The sequence below is a fragment of the Heterodontus francisci genome, chromosome 28, assembly GCF_036365525.1.
Source record: "Heterodontus francisci isolate sHetFra1 chromosome 28, sHetFra1.hap1, whole genome shotgun sequence".
Taxonomy (NCBI): Eukaryota; Metazoa; Chordata; class Chondrichthyes; order Heterodontiformes; family Heterodontidae; genus Heterodontus; species Heterodontus francisci.
The window spans coordinates 7,155,782-7,175,188 of record NC_090398.1 but is presented as its reverse complement, the minus strand read 5'-3'; the positions used below and the strand labels follow the sequence as shown (position 1 = coordinate 7,175,188).

Here is a 19,407-nt window from a genome sequence, read left to right as displayed (position 1 = left end):
CTAACCGAGGGATATGGAGACCGGAACTGTGCACAGTGCTCCGAGTGTGGTCTAACTGAGGGATATGGAGACCGGAACTGTGCACAGTGCTCCGAGTGTGGTCTAACTGAGGGATATGGAGACCGGAACTGTGCACAGTGCTCCGAGTGTGGTCTAACTGAGGGATATGGAGACCGGAACTGTGAACAGTGCTCCGAGTGTGGTCTAACCGAGGGATTTGGAGACCGGAACTGTGCACAGTGCTCCGAATGTGGTCTAACTGAGGGATATGGAGACTGGAACTGTACACAGTGCTCCGAGTGTGGTCTAACCGAGGGATATGGAGACTGGAACTGTGCACAGTGCTCCGAGTGTGGTCTAACCGAGGGATATGGAGACCGGAACCGTGCACAGTGCTCCGAGTGTGGTCTAACCGAGGGATATGGAGACCGGAACTGTGCACAGTGCTCCGAGTGTGGTCTAACTGAGGGAGATGGAGACCGGAACTGTGCACAGTGCTCCGAGTGTGGTCTAACTGAGGGATATGGAGACTGGAACTGTGCACAGTGCTCCGAGTTGGTCTAACTGAGGGATATGGAGACTGGAACTGTACACAGTGCTCCGAGTGTGGTCTAACTGAGGGATATGGAGACTGGAACTGTGCACAGTGCTCCGAGTGTGGTCTAACTGAGGGATATGGAGACTGGAACTGTGCACAGTGCTCCGAGTTGGTCTAACTGAGGGATATGGAGACTGGAACTGTACACAGTGCTCCGAGTGTGGTCTAACTGAGGGATATGGAGACTGGAACTGTGCACAGTGCTCCTTGTGTGGTCTAACCGAGGGATATGGAGACTGGAACTGTGCACAGTGCTCCAAGTGTGGTCTAACCGAGGGATATGGAGACTGGAACTGTGCACAGTGCTCCGAGTGTGGTCTAACTGAGGGATATGGAGACTGGAACTGTGCACAGTGCTCCGAGTGTGGTCTAACCGAGGGATACGGAGACTGGAACTGTGCACAGTGCTCCGAGTTGGTCTAACTGAGGGATATGGAGACTGGAACTGTGCACAGTGCTCCGAGTGTGGTCTAACCGAGGGATACGGAGACTGGAACTGTGCACAGTGCTCCTTGTGTGGTCTAACTGAGGGATACGGAGACCGGAACTGTGCACAGTGCTCCGAGTGTGGTCTAACCGAGGGATATGGAGACCGGAACTGTGCACAGTGCTCCGAGTGTGGTCTAACCGAGGGATATGGAGACCGGAACTGTGCACAGTGCTCCGAGTGTGGTCTAACCGAGGGATACGGAGACTGGAACTGTGCACAGTGCTCCTTGTGTGGTCTAACTGAGGGATACGGAGACCGGAACTGTGCACAGTGCTCCGAGTGTGGTCTAACCGAGGGATATGGAGACCGGAACTGTGCCCAGTGCTCCGAGTGTGGTCTAACCGAGGGATATGGAGACCGGAACTGTGCACAGTGCTCCCAGTGTGGTCTAACTGAGGGATATGGAGACCGGAACTGTGCACAGTGCACCGAGTGTGGTCTAACTGAGGGATATGGAGACTGGAACTGTGCACAGTGCTCCTTGTGTGGTCTAACCGAGGGATATGGAGACTGGAACTGTGCACAGTGCTCCGAGTGTGGTCTAACCGAGGGATACGGAGACTGGAACTGTGCACAGTGCTCCGAGCGTGGTCTAACTGAGGGATATGGAGACTGGAACTGTGCACAGTGCTCCTTGTGTTGTCTAACTGAGGGATACGGAGACCGGAACTGTGCACAGTGCTCCGTGTGTGGTCTAACCGAGGGATATGGAGACCGGAACTTTGCACAGTGCTCCGAGTGTGGTCTAACCGAGGGATATGGAGACCGGAACTGTGAACAGTGCTCCGAGTGTGGTCTAACCGAGGGATATGGAGACCGGAACTTTGCACAGTGCTCCGAGTGTGGTCTAACCGAGGGATATGGAGACCGGAACTGTGCACAGTGCTCCGAGTGTGGTCTAACTGAGGGATATGGAGACCGGAACTGTGCACAGTGCTCCGAGTGTGGTCTAACTGAGGGATATGGAGACTGGAACTGTGAACAGTGCTCCGAGTGTGGTCTAACCGAGGGATATGGAGACCGGAACTGTGAACAGTGCTCCGAGTGTGGTCTAACCGAGGGATATGGAGACCGGAACTTTGCACAGTGCTCCGAGTGTGGTCTAACCGAGGGATATGGAGACCGGAACTGTGCACAGTGCTCCGAGTGTGGTCTAACTGAGGGATATGGAGACCGGAACTGTGCACAGTGCTCCGAGTGTGGTCTAACTGAGGGATATGGAGACTGGAACTGTGCACAGTGCTCCGAGTGTGGTCTAACTGAGGGATATGGAGACCGGAACTGTGCACAGTGCTCCGAGTGTGGTCTAACTGAGGGATATGGAGACCGGAACTTTGAACAGTGCTCCGAGTGTGGTCTAACCAAGGGATTTGGAGACCGGAACTGTGCACAGTGCTCCGAGTGTGGTCTAACTGAGGGATATGGAGACTGGAACTGTGAACAGTGCTCCGAGTGTGGTCTAACCGAGGGATTTGGAGACCGGAACTGTGCACAGTGCTCCGAGTGTGGTCTAACTGAGGGATATGGAGACTGGAACTGTGCACAGTGCTCCGAGTGTGGTCTAACCGAGGGATATGGAGACCGGAACTGTGCACAGTGCTCCGAGTGTGGTCTAACCGAGGGATATGGAGACCGGAACTGTGCACAGTGCTCCGAGTGTGGTCTAACAGAGGGATATGGAGACTGGAACTGTGCACAGTGCTCCAAGTGTGGTCTAACTGAGGGATATGGAGACTGGAACTGTGCACAGTGCTCCGAGTGTGGTCTAACTGAGGGATATGGAGACCGGAACTGTGCACAGTGCTCCAAGTGTGGTCTAACTGAGGGATATGGAGACCGGAACTGTGCACAGTGCTCCGAGTGTGGTCTAACTGAGGGATATGGAGACTGGAACTGTGAACAGTGCTCCGAGTGTGGTCTAACCGAGGGATTTGGAGACCGGAACTGTGCACAGTGCTCCGAGTGTGGTCTAACTGAGGGATATGGAGACTGGAACTGTGCACAGTGCTCCGAGTGTGGTCTAACCGAGGGATATGGAGACCGGAACTGTGCACAGTGCTCCGAGTGTGGTCTAACCGAGGGATATGGAGACCGGAACTGTGCACAGTGCTCCGAGTGTGGTCTAACAGAGGGATATGGAGACTGGAACTGTGCACAGTGCTCCAAGTGTGGTCTAACTGAGGGATATGGAGACTGGAACTGTGCACAGTGCTCCGAGTGTGGTCTAACTGAGGGATATGGAGACCGGAACTGTGCACAGTGCTCCAAGTGTGGTCTAACTGAGGGATATGGAGACTGGAACTGTGCACAGTGCTCCGAGTGTGGTCTAACTGAGGGATACGGAGACCGGAACTGTGCACAGTGCTCCGAGTGTGGTCTAACTGAGGGATATGGAGACTGGAACTGTGCACAGTGCTCCGAGTGTGGTCTAACCGAGGGATATGGAGACCGGAACTGTGCACAGTGCTCCGAGTGTGGTCTAACCGAGGGATATGGAGACTGGAACTGTGCACAGTGCTCCGAGTGTGGTCTAACCGAGGGATATGGAGAACGGAACTGTGCACAGTGCTCCGAGTGTGGTCTAACTGAGGGATATGGAGACCGGAACTGTGCACAGTGCTCCGAGTGTGGTCTAACTGAGGGATACGGAGAACGGAACTGTGCACAGTGCTCCGAGTGTGGTCTAACCAAGTTCCATTCACCCAGTATCCCTTGTCTTCAGTGACCTAAACTGACTCCCGGTCCGGACTAGCCTCGATTTTTAAATTCTCAGATGTGTGTTCCAAATTCTTCATGATCGCACCCCTCCCTATCTCTAACCTCCTCCAGCCTCTACACCCCTCCCTATCTCTAACCTCCTCCAGCATCTACGACCCTCCCTATGTCTGTAACCTCCTCCAGACCCTCAAACCCTCCCTATCCCTGTAACCTCCTCCAGCCCCTACAACCTTCCCTATCTCTGTAAAGTCCTCCAGCCCCTACAACCCTCCCTATCTCTAACCTCCTCCGGCCTCTACGACCCTCCCTCTCTCTGTAACCTCCTCCAGTCCCCACACCCCTCCCTATCTCTGGAGCCTCCTCCAACCCCTACACTCCTCCGAGATCTCTGTGCTCCTCCAATTCCAGCCTCTTGTCCATCCCCCGATTCCCATCGCTCCAACATTGGCGGCCGTGTCTTCAGCTGCCTGGGGCCCTAAGCTCTGGAATTCCCTCCCTGAACCTCTCCGCCTCTCTCTCTCTCTCCTCCTTTCAGACTCTCCTTAAAACCTCCCTCTTTGGTCACCTGTCCGAATATCTCCCAATGGGTCTCGATGTCAGATTCCTGTCTGAGTATCTCTGCTGTAAAGAGTCATCGAATCCTTTTTTTTTCATTCCCTCATGGGATGTGGGCGTCGCTGGCCAGGCCAGCATTTATTGCCCATCTCTAATTGCCCTTGAGAAGGTGGTGGTGAGCTGCCTTCTTGAACCGCTGCAGTCCGTGTGGGGTAGGTACACCCACAGTGCTGTTAGGAAGGGAGTTCCAGGATTTTGACCCAGTGACAGTGAAGGAACGGTGATATAGTTCCAAGTCAGGATGGTGTGTGACTCGGAGGGGAACTTGCAGGTGTTGGTGTTCCCATGTATTTGCTGTCCTTGTCCTTATAGTTGGTAGAGGTCGCAGGTTTGGAAGGTGCTGTCTAAGGAGCCTTGGTGCATTGCTGCAGTGCATCTTGTAGATGGTACACACTGCTGCCACTGTGTGTCGGTGGTGGAGGGAGTGAATGTTTGTAGATGGGGTGCCAATCAAGTGGGCTGCTTTGTCCTGGATGGGGTTGAGCTTCTTGAGTGTTGTTGGAGCTGCACTCATCCAGGCAAGTGGAGAGTATTCCATCACACTCCTGACTTGTGTCTTGTAGATGGTGAACAGGCTTTGGAGAGTCAGGAGGTGAGTTACTCACCTCAGGATTCCTAGCCTCTGACCTGCTCTTGTAGGCACGGTATTTATATGGCTACTCCAGTTCAGTTTCTGGTCAATGGTAACCGCCAGGATGTTTATATTTATGACACAGAATTCTGCCCATCTAGTCCATGCAGTCTCTCTGCAGAGTAATCCACTCAGTCCCACTCCCCCGCTCGATCCCTGTAGCCTGCAAGTTAATTTCCCTCAATTACCCATCCAGTTTCCTTTAGAAATCATTGACCGTCTTCACTTCCACCTCCCTCGTGGGCAGTGAGTTCCAGATCATTACCACCCACTGTGTAAAAAAGATTTCCCTCAGATCCCTTCACCACCCACCCCCCACCGCATCTCTTACCCAAAATCTTCAATCTGTGTCTCCCAGTCCTTGTACCATCAGTTAATGGGAACAGTTTTTCCTTGTTTAACTTCTCTAAACCTGTCAGTATCTTGTACATCTCTATTAAATCACCCCTCAATCTCCTTTGCTCCATGGAGAACAACCCCAGCTTTTCCAACCTAACCTTGTAACTCAAATCCCCCATCCCTGGAACCATTCTGTGTAAATCTCCTCTGCACCCTCTCAAGGACCCTCACATCCTTCCTGAAGTGTGGTGACCAGAACTGGACACAATACTCCAGTTGTGTCCCAACCAGAGCTTTATAAAGGTTCAGCATGACTTCCCTGCTTTTGTACTCAATGTCTCTGTTCATGAAGCCCAAGATCCCATAAGCTTTACTAACCAGTCTCTCAGTATATCCGACCACCTTCAAAGATCGATGCACAAGCACCTCCAGGTCCCTCTGCTCCTGCGCACTCTTTAGAACTCTGCCATTAAGTCTATATTACCTCTCCCTATTCCTTCTGACAAAATGCATCACCTCACACTTGTCAGTATTAAACTCCATCTGCCACCTCTCTGCCCATTCTGCTAGCCTATCTATGTCCTGTTGCAGGCAGTTCGGATCATCCTCACACTTTCTCATTCCTCCAAGTTTGGCATCATCAAATTTTCAGATTCTACTCTGTATTCCAGTATCAAAAAAAAGGCAGTGGTCCCAGCACTGACCCTTGGGGAACATCACTGTCTACCATCCTCCAGTCTGAAAAACAACCATTTACAATGGCTCGCTGTTTTCTCTCTCCTGAAGCCAATATTTTTGACACAATTGGACACTGACCCTCCTTTTCCATGAGCCTCAATTTTGTTAACCAGCCTTTTATATGGTACCTTATCAAATGCTTTCTTAAAATCCAGATTAACAACATCTACCGCATTCCCTTCATTAAAAAATTCAATGAGATTAGTCAAGCAGGATCTGCCTTTTACAAATCCGTGCTGGCTCTCACTAATTAACTGCGTGCAATGTTTTCCTGTGTTAAAGACACAATACAAACAAGAATTGTTGGTGGGATTAATTAATTTGACTTCTCTCTCTCTAGACGAAGCAACATTGAATCTAACACAGACTCCTCGGTGCTCCATTCCCGACGTATTCCCTGTACAATCGGGCCGAAGGCGGAGGAATCCAGAAAATATCTGGAAGAAGAAGCACATTTCATGGAAGTGGGTATCAGGGATTAAAGGTTACATCGAAGCATCTCTCCATTTACACCCACCTCTCCCCATTTACACACACCAGGCAGTTTGTTCCCTATCGGAGTGGGATTAACCCTCTCACCCACCTCTCCCCATTTACTCACACCGGGCAGTCTGTTCCCTATCGGAGTGGGATTAACCCTCTCACCCACCTCTCCCCATTTACTCACACCAGGCAGTTTGTTCCCTATCGGAGTGGGATTAACCCTCTCACCCACCTCTCCCCATTTACACACACCGGGCAGCCTGTTCCCTATCAGAGTGGGATTAACCCTCTCACCCACCTCTCCCCATTTACACACACCGGTCCCCATTTACACTCACCGGGCAGCCTGTTCCCTATCGGAGTGGGATTAACCCTCTCACCCACCTCTCCCCATTTACACACACCGGGCAGCCTGTTCCCTATCAGAGTGGGATTAACCCTCTCACCCACCTCTCCCCATTTACACACACCGGGCAGCCTGTTCCCTATCAGAGTGGGATTAACCCTCTCTCCCATCTCTCCCCATTTACACACACCGGGCAGCCTGTTCCCTATCGGAGTGGGATTAACCCTCTCACACACCTCTCCCCATTTACACACACCGGGCAGCCTGTTCCTTATCAGAGTGGGATTAACCCTCTCACCCACCTCTCCCCATTTACACACACCGGGCAGTCTGTTCCCTATCGGAGTGGGATTAACCCTCTCACCCACCTCTCCCCATTTACACTCACCGGGCAGTCTGTTCCCTATCGGAGTGGGATTAAACATTTCACCCACCTCGCCCCATTTACACACACCGGGCAGCCTGTTCCCTATCGGAGTGGGATTAAACATTTCACACATCTCCCCCCATTTACACACACCGGGCAGCCTGTTTCCTATCGGAGTGGGATTAACCCTCTCACCCACCTCTCCCCATTTACACACACCGGGCAGCCTGTTCCCTATCGGAGTGGGATTAACCCTCTCACCCACCTCTCCCCATTTACACTCACCGGGCAGCCTGTTCCCTATCAGAGTGGGATTAACCCTCTCACCCACCTCTCACCATTTACACACACCGGGCAGCCTGTTCCCTATCGGAGTGGGATTAACCCTCTCACCCACCTCTCCCCATTTACACTCACCGGGCAGTCTGTTCCCTATCGGAGTGGGATTAAACATTTCACCCACCTCGCCCCATTTACACACACCGGGCAGCCTGTTCCCTATCGGAGTGGGATTAAACATTTCACACATCTCCCCCCATTTACACACACCGGGCAGCCTGTTTCCTATCGGAGTGGGATTAACCCTCTCACCCACCTCTCCCCATTTACACACACCGGGCAGCCTGTTCCCTATCGGAGTGGGATTAACCCTCTCACCCACCTCTCCCCATTTACACTCACCGGGCAGCCTGTTCCCTATCAGAGTGGGATTAACCCTCTCACCCACCTCTCCCCATTTACACACACCGGGCAACCTGTTCCCTATCGGAGTGGGATTAACCCTCTCACCCACCTCTCACCATTTACACACACCGGGCAGCCTGTTCCCTATCGGAGTGGGATTAACCCTCTCACCCACCTCTCCCCATTTACACACACCGGGCAGCCTGTTCCCTATCGGAGTGGGATTAACCCTCTCACCCACCTCTCCCCATTTACACACACCGGGCAGCCTGTTCCCTATCGGAGTGGGATTAACCCTCTCACCCACCTCTTCCCATTTACACACACAAGGAACAAAGAACAAAGAACAGTACAGCACAGGAACAGGCCATTCGGCCCTCCAAGCCTGCGCCGATCTTGATGCCTGCCTAAACTAAAACCTTCTGCACTTCCGGGTTCCGTATCCCTCTATTCCCATTCTGTTCATGTATTTGTCAAGATGCCTCTTAAACGTCCCTATGGTACCTGCTTCCACCACCTCCCCCGGTAACAAGTTCCAGACACTCACCAGCCTCTGTGTAAAGAACTTGCCTCACACATCCCCTCTCAACTTTGCCCCTCTCACCTTAAACCGGGCAGCCTTTTCCCTTAAACTTTTGCGACAGACGTTATACGTAAGGTCCCGAATGGGAGATTGGTCATGGAGGTAAGAGCCCATGGGATCCAGGGCAATTTGGCAAATTGGATCCAAAATTGGCTTAGTGGCAGGAGGCAGAGGGTGATGGTCGAGGGTTGTTTTTGCGATTGGAAGCCTGTGACCAGTGGTGTACCACAGGGATCGGTGCTGTGACCCTTGCTGTTTGTAATGTACATTAATGATTGAGATGTGAATATAGGAGGTATGATCAGTAAGTTTGCAGATGACCCAAAAATTGGTGGTGTTCTAAATAGTGAGGAGGAAAGCCTTAGATTACAGGACTATATAGATGGGCTGGTAAGATGGGCGGAGCAGTGGCAAATGGAATTTAATCCTGAGAAGTGTGAGGTGATGCATTTTGGGAGGACTAACAAGGCAAGGGAATAAACAATGGATGGTAGGACCATAGGAAGTACAGAGTATCAGAGGGACCTTGGTGTACTTGTCCATAGATCACTGAAGGCAGCAGCACAGGTAGATAAGGTGGTTAGGAAGGCATATGGGATACTTGCCTTTATTAGCCGAGGAATAGAATATAAGAGCAGGGAGGTTATGATGGAGCTGTATAAAATGCTAGTTAGACCACAGCTGGAGTACTGTGTACAGTTCTGGGCACCACACTATAGGAAGGATGTGATTGCACTGGAGAGGGTGCAGAGGAGATTCACCAGGATGTTGCCTGGGCTGGAGCATTTCAGCTATGAAGAGAGACTGGATAGGCTAGGGTTGTTTTCCTTAGAGCTGAGAAGGCTGAGGGGGGACCTGATTGAGGTATACAAAATTATGAGGGGCATTGATAGGTTGGATAGGAAGAAACTTATTCCCTTAGTGGAGGTGTCAATAACCAGGGGGCATAGATTTAAGGTAAGGGGCAGGAGGTTTAGAGGGGATTTGAGGAAGAATTTTTCACCCAGAGGGTGATTGGAATCTGGAACGCACTGCCTGAAGAGGTGGTAGAGGCAGGATCCCTCAACATTTAAGAAGTATTTAGACGAACACTTGAAATGCCACAGTATACAAAGCTACGGGCCAAATGCTGGAAAATGGGATTCGAATAGTTAGTTGCTTGATGGCCTGCACAGACACGATGGGCCGAAGGGTCTGTTTCTGTACTGTATAACTCTTTGACTTCATGACTCTGTGACTCACTGAAACAGATTGTCTGGTTGTTATCACATGCTGTGTGTGGGATCTTGCTGTGCACAATGTCCTTGCCATGTTTCCTATGTTACAAGAGTACTTCACACTTCAACTCATTGGCTGTTCAGCACCCGGGATATCCAGAGGAGGTGAATGCTGCTGGAAAACCTGGAGGTCGTTCCAATCAGTCGGGTGTTTGGGAGGAGACTGAGGCAGAGTCTCTCTGTGTCTCCCACTCTCTCTCTGTCTCTGTCTCTCTCTGTCTCTCACTGTGTCTCTCACTCTATCTTTCACTCGGTCTCTTTATCTCTGTCTCTCACTCTTTGTCTTTGTCGCTCTGCCTCTCTCTCTGTCTCTCACTCTGTCACCCGCTCTCTCACTCTGTGTTTCTTACTCGCTCTGTCTGTCTGAGTCTCTCTCTCTGTCTGAGTGTGTGTGTGTGTGTGTGTGCGTCTCTCTCTCTCTCTCTCTGTCTGTGTGTGTGTCCCACTCTCTCTCTCTCAGTCTCTCCTTATCTCTCAGTTTCTCCATGTGTCTCTCCCCCCTCTGTCTGTGTGTCTCTCTCTGTCTGTATGTGTGTGTGTGTCTCTCACTCTGTCTTTCTGTGTGTTTCTCTGTCTGTGCGTCTGTCTGTCTGTGTGTCTCTCTCTGTCTCACAGTCTCTCCTTATCTCTCAGTTTCTCCATGTGTCTCTCCCCCCTCTGTCTGTCTGTGTGTGTGCGTGTCTCTCACTCTGTCTGTCTCTCTCTGTCTGTGTGTGTGTGTGTCTCTCTCACTCTGTCTTTCTGTGTGTTTCTCTGTCTCTGTGTGTGTCCCTCTCTCTCTCTCACAGTCTCTCCTTATCTCTCAGTTTCTCCATGTGTCTCTCCCCCCTCTGTCTGTCTGTGTGTGTGCGTGTCTCTCACTCTGTCTGTCTCTCTCTGTCTGTGTGTGTGTGTGTCTCTCTCACTCTGTCTTTCTGTGTGTTTCTCTGTCTCTGTGTGTGTCCCTCTCTCTCTCTCACAGTCTCTGCCTATCTCTCAGTTACTCCATGTGTCTCTCCCCCCTCTGTCTGTCTGTGTGTGTGCGTGTCTCTCACTCTGTCTGTCTCTCTCTGTCTGTGTGTGTGTGTGTCTCTCTCACTCTGTCTTTCTGTGTGTTTCTCTGTCTCTGTGTGTGTCCCACTCTCTCTCTCACAGTCTCTCCCTATCTCTCAGTTTCTCCATGTGTCTCTCCCCCCTCTGTCTGTCTGTGTGTGTGTCTCTCTCTTTCTCTCCTTGTGTTTCCCTCTCCCTATCTCTGCCCCTCTCTCTGTCTCTATGCCTCTCTTTCTGCATCTCTCTCCCTGCTTCTATCTCTCACTCACTCTCTCTCTCTTTCTCTCATTGTCTCTGTGTCTCTATCTCTCATTCTGCCTCACTCAATGCTGCTCTCTCTCGGTATCCAGAATCCAGAGCTATCCCAGTGACCCCTCGTTGGACCGCGAGACGATTCGTGCTCTCATGTTCTATGGGCTGAAGATCTGGAGTGATGTTTCACCGTTACATTTCCATGAAGTAGTGGGAGAGAGAGCGGACATTGTGATCGGGTTCCCGACAGCTCAACACGGAGACAGTTACCCCTTCGATGGGACAGGAGGGATGGTGGCACACGCATTCCTACCCGGAGAGTACAAGATGGCCGGGAGCGTCCACTTCGACGGAGAGGAAACCTGGAGCTTCAGATCACCCGGTGACTTACTGTGTATCTAACCCTGTACTGTACCTGTCCTGGGAGTGTTTGATGGGGACAGTGTAGAGGGAGCTTTACTGTGTATCTAACCCCGTACTGTACCTGTCCTGGGAGTGTTTGATGGGGACAGTGTAGAGGGAGCTTTACTCTGTATCTAACCCCGTACTGTACCTGTCCTGGGAGTGTTTGATGGGGACAGTGTAGAGGGAGCTTTACTCTGTATCTAACCCCCGTTTTTTTTTTTTTTTTTTTTTTTTTTTTTCTTTTTTTTTAAGCATTTTTGAGATTGGGGACAGTGTAGAGGGAGCTTTGCTCTGTATCTAACCCTGTTTTTTTTTATCTAACCCCATTTTTTTTTTTCTTTTTTCTATTTTTTTCTTTCTTTACACTGTATCTAACCCCCGTGCTGTACCTGTCCTGGGAGTGTTTGATTGGGACAGTGTAGAGGGAGCTTTGCTCTGTATCTAACCCTGTTTTTTTTTATCTAACCCCATTTTTTTTTTTCTTTTTTCTATTTTTTTCTTTCTTTACACTGTATCTAACCCCCGTTTTTTTTTTTTTTTTTTTTTTTTTTTTTTTTCTTGGGAGTGTTTGATGGGGACAGTGTAGAGGGAGCTTTACTCTGTATCTAACCCCTTTTTATTTTCTTCTTTTTGCAATAAAGTCCCCACCCCCTCTCCACCCAGCTCACTGTGAGGCCACTGGTGTAGGTGATAGGGGACTCTCCATCTGATGTTGGGGCAGTGTAGAGTGAGTTTTATACTCTGTATCTAACCCCATTTTTTTTTTTTTTTTTTTTTTTTTTTTTCTTTTTTTCTTCCTTTTTTTTTTCAAGGTGACCTTTATACCCCAGGCCCCTTTTATATTTTTCACATCGAGGGGGCCTTTATCCCTCAGGCCCCCTTTATGTACATATTTACAGTTTTAAAATAACTTTATTAAAACAGATAAATAAACAAAAAAACTCAAATTAAAATGCCATTCTCGGCGTTGACAATGCACTCCAGTCCCTGCGGTGCCCACCGGTCGCGGAAGGCCTCAAGCGTACCGGCGGACACCGCATGCTCCTTTTCCAGGGACACCCGGGCGCGAACGTAACCGCGGAAGAGGGGCAGGCAATCGGGGAGGACGGACCCCCCGACGGCCCGCAACCTGGACCTGTGAATTGCCACCTTGGCCAGGCCCAGGAGCAGACCGACGAGGAGATCCTCCTCCCGGCCCGAGCCCCTCCGCACCGGGTGCCCAAAGATCAGGAGCGTGGGACTGAAGTGCAGCCAGAATTTGAGGAGCAGCCCCTTCAGATACTCAAATAGGGGCTGCAACCTCGCACACTCCGTATAAATGTGGAACACGGACTCGTCCAGGCCGCAGAAAGTACAGCTGGCCTGGGAGTCCGTGAACCTACTTAAAAGCCTATTGCACGGGACTGCTCTGTGCAGCACCCTCCACCCCAGGTCCCCGATGTAAAGGGGGAAGACTCCCGCGTAGAGAGACCTCCATCGGGGTTTCCCCTCGCCGCCAGATGGCAACGCGGACCGCCAGGGCGTGTCCGGCCGGCTGACGAGGGCGAGGAAGTGGAGAGTGTGCAGGAGCAGCCCGTACAGGAAACCCCTCCGCGCCGATTGGAATGGCACGGAGGGCATTTCCGAGAGGCGGCTCGGGTTGTGCGGGACCGGCTCCCGAGGAGGGTTTCGGGGCCTGGGTCCGATGAGCAGTTCCGGCCCAGCGGGGGTCAGCTCGGCCGGGATCGCTCCGCACTCCCGAGCCCCCTCGCCACCCGCAGTGAGGGGCGTCCCGGGGGTTTTGGCTACTCCTCCGCCCGCCGGACCGTCCCCGGAGTCGGCCGCCCGGACAGCCGAGGCGCTCTCCTCCGCCGGCGGGGGAGCGCCCTGACTGGAGGCGACCATGTTCCAGACTCGGAAAAGATCCCGGTAAAAGACAGGCAACTCCCTCAGAGAGGCGCGGCTAACGGACTCCACCGGGAGCTGCGTGTCGTCTTGAAGGCAGTGACACTGGCGGAAAAAATACGTCGCCAGTGCACACCATCTGGGAAGACGCTCGACGTACAGGTATCTCTGCAGGGTCCGAAGGCGGAGAGTCGCAGCCTGGGTGCGGACGCACACCAGCGACTGACCGCCCTCCTCGATCGGGAGACTCAGGACCGCGGCAGAGACCCAGTGTTTCCTCTTGCCCCAGAAGAAATCGACGAGTTTCTTCTGGATCTTGGTGGCAAATACAGGGGGCGGGGCCAAAGTGACCAACCGGTACCACAGCATGGAGGCCACCAGTTGGTTTATGACCAACGCTCGGCCCCTGTAGGAAAGCACTCGGAGCAGTCCTGTCCAGCGCCCCAGCCGAGCGGTGACTTTTGCCTCCAACTCCTGCCAGTTTGCCGGCCAGGCTTCCTCAGCGGGGCTAAGGTGGACTCCCAGATAGAGGAGGTGCGTGGTGCTCCACGCAAAAGGTGTCATCTCCTCCGGCAGGGAGTCCACCCGCCACTGACCAACCAGGAGTCCGGAACATTTCTCCCAATTGATCCTCGCGGAGGACGCGGCAGAAAAGGTCTGCTGGCAGTCGCGCATCCTCCGCAAGTCAACGGGATCTGTGATTGCGAGGAGCACGTCGTCGGCGTAAGCCGAGAGGACGACCCGCATGGCCGGCTCGCGCAGAGCCAATCCCGTCAACCTCCTGCGAAGCAGGCACAGGAAGGGCTCCACGCAGATGGTATACAATTGGCCGGACATGGGGCACCCCTGACGCACTCCTCTCCCAAATCGAAGGGGCGCCGTCAAGGACCCGTTAACTTTGACTAGACACTCTGCGGCGGCGTATAAAAGTCGGACCCAGGCCACGAAATGCGGCCCGAGTCCGAAAGCGCGCAGAGTCCCGAAAAGGTAATCATGATCCACCCTGTCGAACGCCTTCTCCTGATCGAGGGAGAGAAAGGCGACCGACTGACCAGTCCTCTGGGAAAGATGGATCAGGTCCCGGACCAGGTGGATGTTGTCCTGGATGGACCGGCCCGGGACCGTGTAGGACTGGTCGGGGTGGATCATGTGGGCCAGCACGGAGCCCAGGCGGGTAGACATAGCCCGGGCAAATATCTTAAAATCCGTGCTGAGGAGGGAGACTGGACGCCAGTTTTTAAGCAGGCGGAGATCGCCCCTCTTCGGCAGCAGGACAATGACCGCCCTGCGCCACGAGAGGGGCATCTCCCCGGTCGCCAGGCTTTCCCCCAGGACCCGCGCGTAATCGTCCCCCAGGACGTCCCAGAACGCCCTGAGGAACTCCACGGTCAACCCATCCAGCCCTGGGGATTTGCCCCTCGAGAGCTGGTGGAGGGCGCCAGTCAGCTCCGCCAACGTGAGCGGAGCCTCCAATCCTTCAGCGCCCTCCGGGCTGACCTGCGGCAGGTCCTCCCACAAAACTCTGCGCGCATCCTCACTGGACGGATCCGGAGAGAACAACGCACTGTAATACGTCCGGACCAGGAGGCCCATTCCCTCCGGATCCGTGATGGAGGATCCGTCGTCGGCCAGCAGCTCGACGAGCTGCTTACGGACCCCCCGCCATTTTTCCAGCGAGTAGAAGAAGGGTGAGGCGCGGTCCAAATCTTCCAGGATCTGGATCCGCGACCTCACGTACGCGCCTCGGGACCCTATGAGCTGCAGGTTCTTCAGCGCGCCCTTCTTCTCTTTGTACGCCTGCCACAGGGCCGGGTCCGCGACGGCATGACCGAGGCGGGATTCCAAGTCGAGCACCTCCCTCTCAAGGCGCCCGATCTCGGCTTCCCGCCTTTTGGTCGACCCCTTCGCGTACTCCTGACAGAAGACGCGGATGTGAGTCTTGCCCACATCCCACCATAGCCTCAAGGAGGGGAAGCCCCCCTGCTTCCTTCTCCAGTCGGCCCAGAATCGACAGAACGAGTCCCGAAATCGCACGTCCTCCAGCAGCCGGTTGTTAAAGTGCCAGTACGCGGACCCCGCCCGCGTGCGGAGCGGAGTGAACTCCGCCCACACCAGGCGGTGGTCCGAGCACGGCACCAGCCGCATGGAGGCCGCCGAAACGCGGGAGACGTACGCCTGCGAAATGTAGAGGCGGTCGATTCGCGACCCCCCTCCTCCAGACCTCCACGTGAAGGCGCTGGAGTCGGGATGGAGATTCCGCCAGACGTCCACCAAGTTAAGGGAGCTGATCAGTCCCCTCAACTTCTCCACCGACTTTTGGCCGCGCTGGGGACCGGAGCGATCCCCCACCTCGAGGGTGCAGTTAAAATCCCCCCCGAGGATGATGCACTCGCCGCTATCGATGGAGCTCAAGAGAGCGGACACTTCTTCAAAGAAGCGCGCTTGCAAAGCGCCGGGCCTGGGCGCGTACACGTTCACAAAGTGGAGCGGCACGCTACCCAGGCGAACGGCGAGGTGGAGCAAGCGGCCCGGCACTAGCTCCTTGACCCCCAAGATCTCCGGCTGAAAAGTCGGGGCCAACAAGATAGCCACCCCACTAGAAATAGGGGTGAGGTGACTCATGTAGACCCCACCCTGCCACTCCAGGAGCCAGGTGGCTTCGTCTCCCGGAACGGTGTGGGTTTCCTGCAGAAAGCTCACCGCGTATCTCCCTTCCCTAAGGACTGAGAGATTGTGAAATCTGCGGTGAGCCCCTCTGCTGCCGTTGATGTTGAGGCTGGCTATGGTTATCTTCATGTCAAAGGTACTTAAAACCCGTCATCAACACCTCACTGTGAGGAGGGAGTGGAAGTGCACCTGGCCCTCCACTCCCCCAGCAACCCATTGAGGAACACATTAAAACGGCGCCTCTCAACCAGTTTCACGTCCGCGCGCTTGCCCGCTATCTTAAGGGCGGCACGGACGGACTGGATGATCAGCGCCAGATTCGACCAACGGTCGAGGGCCAGCTGAACTTTATTGCGGCAACCCCTGCAAGCCGCGAGGAAATCCCGGAGTTCCGCCGTGGGGATGAGAGGAGATTCGGTGGGAGGCACGAGGGACTCCACCACCTCACTGGCGATGGAATCAAGATCATCCTCCGTGCCCCGCACCGAATCCCCATCCTCCTCCGGGTCGTCACCGCCAGCGGCCAACACATCCACCACACACTGTGGGGCGGACGTCCCGGCCGCGCCAGCTGGTCCCGCCTCCGTCACGATCCCACCCCCAGGATCGATGGCGGAGGAGTCCTCTCTGGGTTCTATTGTGAAACTGGAGCCTGTAGGCACCAGCGGCTCAGGACCCCCCTCCACCTCCGTCCCCAGGGCAATGAGTGGTCCAGGGGAGACAGAAGTTCCCGACTCCGGGAAACCAGCCGGAGCCGAGACTGGAGGCGGAGGGAGGAGGCTATCTCCCGCTCCGCCAGCACCCACAGGCCCAGCAGGTGGGGCAGCATTCTCAGTTATAACTGGGTCGGGTGTCTCCTGGTTGGTGGTGGACTCCGGCTGGGAGGCCCGACCCTCTGGGGCCTCGCCCTCCCCTTCATTCAGGACACCCGACCCAGTAGCAGTGGCAGAATGGGCGGCTTCCCCAGGCTCCCCCACCACAAGCAGGGCCCCACTTACTCCTTCAGGAGGGGCCTCATGTACCGGGGCCATCCCCTCCCCTCCATCCTGAGGAATAGGGAGCACCTGCCCGGACTTTGCAGCCTTGGTGGTGGCGGTAGGGGAAACCTGGGGACCCGAAACAGGAGACAGCTCCCCTCCAACAGATGGGCCCCGCGCCTCAGGGCCCCTTGTTACCTCTGTGGAGGGGTGCCTTCTCCTCTTTTTCCCAGTTGTGTGCGGAGGCTCAGAGACCTCCATATCATCAGAGGCCTCCACCTCCACACTCTCCTTTTTTTTATTCACCCTGGGCCTGAGCCCAGCCCTGGGGCAAGTTGACTTCCCGAGATCGGGCCTTGGGCTGAGCTCAGGCTCGGGTAGTGTCACGATATCCAGGGGACGCGCCTCTCGATGTTTATTTCTCCTCCGCGCCTTCCTTCCACTTGGACGGTCACCCCCCTCCCTGCCGGAGGCCGTGAAAACCACAGCCTCCGGTACCGACTGAATGGTATCTGGTGGTGGTGTAGTGGGGGTGGGAGGAGGTGCAGCGTCGCCACCCTGGGCCGCTGAGTTGGAGTTGGCAGCCGGGAGGTTGGGGCAGTTCTTACGAACATGCCCCACCCCCTTACAGACATGGCACCGCACCCCGTCCAAGGTCCAGAAGACGCGGTAGGCCGTCCCCTGGAATTCTACATTGAAGTGGCCCTCTGTCACCTCCTCCCGCGCCAGCCGCATGAATAACTGGCGGCGGAAGGAGTAGACGTGTCGGAGGCTGTTCTCCCGAAGACCGAGCGGGACTGGGGTGAGCCCCGTCTTTACCTCCCCCAGATGGTGCAGGTGGGGAAGGAGGAGCTCACCAGGGATGAAGGGCGGGACATTGGATAAAATGAGCCTTTGCGCAGTGGCCTCCAGGGGGTCCACTGGCAGAAAGGTCCCGCCCACGGTGAGCCCCTTGCTCAGAGCCAGGGACACCGCCCGCTCGGTCTTCAGGAAAAACACTGCCTTCCCGTACATTTTAGAGGCTGCAACAATGGCCGAAGGGCCGACAACCTCGGCCATTGCTTTCACGCATGCCTCTATAGTCATGTTCGGGTGGACATAGCTCTTGACCCCATGCTTCGTTGTTAATAAAGCAAACGGTGACGGGGCAACAGGTGCAGCTGCAGCAGCCGCAGCAGCATATGAACGGGAAGGCCCCGCCACCGGCGAAGAGGGGCTTGCCATGGGGTCTAAGAGCTACGTCCACCCCCAAGAAACAAAACAAATTTACACAATTTTTTTTAAAAAAGCAAACTTTAAACAAGGTGGAGTGGGAGTAGAGGAGGATGGCGTAGGATGGTAAAGGAAAAGGGGAGGATAGGTGATTGAGGCGACTGAGTGGAGGAAGGGAGAGAAAGGCTGAAAAGGATGTTTGTTTCAACTGCCAGTTGGAGCACCTTTATCACAATTAGTCCAAAACTGTATGTTGTCTTCCAGTTGGGGGAGGCTTCTTCGCCCGGGACAGCTGGAGCCGCCCGGTACTCTCCTCTTCTGATTTTAACAAGACAGTCTTCACCCGGGCAACTCCAGCTGTCCCGAGCAGGCAGTTGGGGTGGGGAGGGAGCTCCCTGTGTGCAAACACCAATACAAACACAGGGGCCCCTACTGGATTTGGCTGCCCCACCCCTGAGTCTTCAGGCCTCTTCTCCCTCCCCCAAACAGTTTAAACTTAATAGTCTTTCAGGTGCCCTGACACCCACCTCTCCAGAAAAATTGCAGCCTTCCTTGATGGTTTCCCTCCACTCTGTATTCACCTTTCTCCAATCTCTCTCTCCAGTTGCTGCAGTTTCCACTCTCCACTCTGTTTTCACCTTTCTCCAGTCTCTCTCTCCAGTTGCTGCAGTTTCCAGTCTCCACTCTCCTCTCCCCAGTTGCTGCACTCTCCACTCTGCAATTGCTGCAACACAGGTGCAGCTGCTCCCCCTGATTGCTGGCAGGAAATGCTCCAAATTGCCCAGCCAATCCCAGTGCTGTACCTGTCCTGGGAGTGTTTGATGGGGACAGTGTAGAGGGAGCTTTACTCTGTATTTAACCCCTTTTTTTTTTTTTTTTTTTTTTTCTCTTTTTTTTTCACATCGAGGGGGCCTTTATCCCTCAGGCCCCCTTTATGTACATATTTACAGTTTTAAAATAACTTTATTAAAACAGATAAATAAACAAAAAAAAACTCAAATTAAAATGCCATTCTCGGCGTCGACGATGCACTCCAGTCCCTGCGGTGCACACCGGTCGCGGAAGGCCTCAAGCGTACCGGCGGACACCGCATGCTCCTTTTCCAGGGA

The 19,407-nt window shown here is 54.0% G+C and overlaps 1 protein-coding gene across 1 annotated transcript in view; it reads left to right on the top strand.

Annotated features, from left to right (window-relative positions):
* LOC137385203 (matrix metalloproteinase-17-like) overlaps window positions 1-19,407 on the top strand; it is a 103,695-nt gene that overhangs the window by 46,206 nt on the left and 38,082 nt on the right. Inside the window, exons 3-4 of the mRNA XM_068060192.1 lie at window positions 6,470-6,593; window positions 11,252-11,535. Coding sequence (XP_067916293.1) covers window positions 6,470-6,593; window positions 11,252-11,535 — 408 coding nt within the window. The remainder of the gene's footprint in view (window positions 1-6,469; window positions 6,594-11,251; window positions 11,536-19,407) is intronic.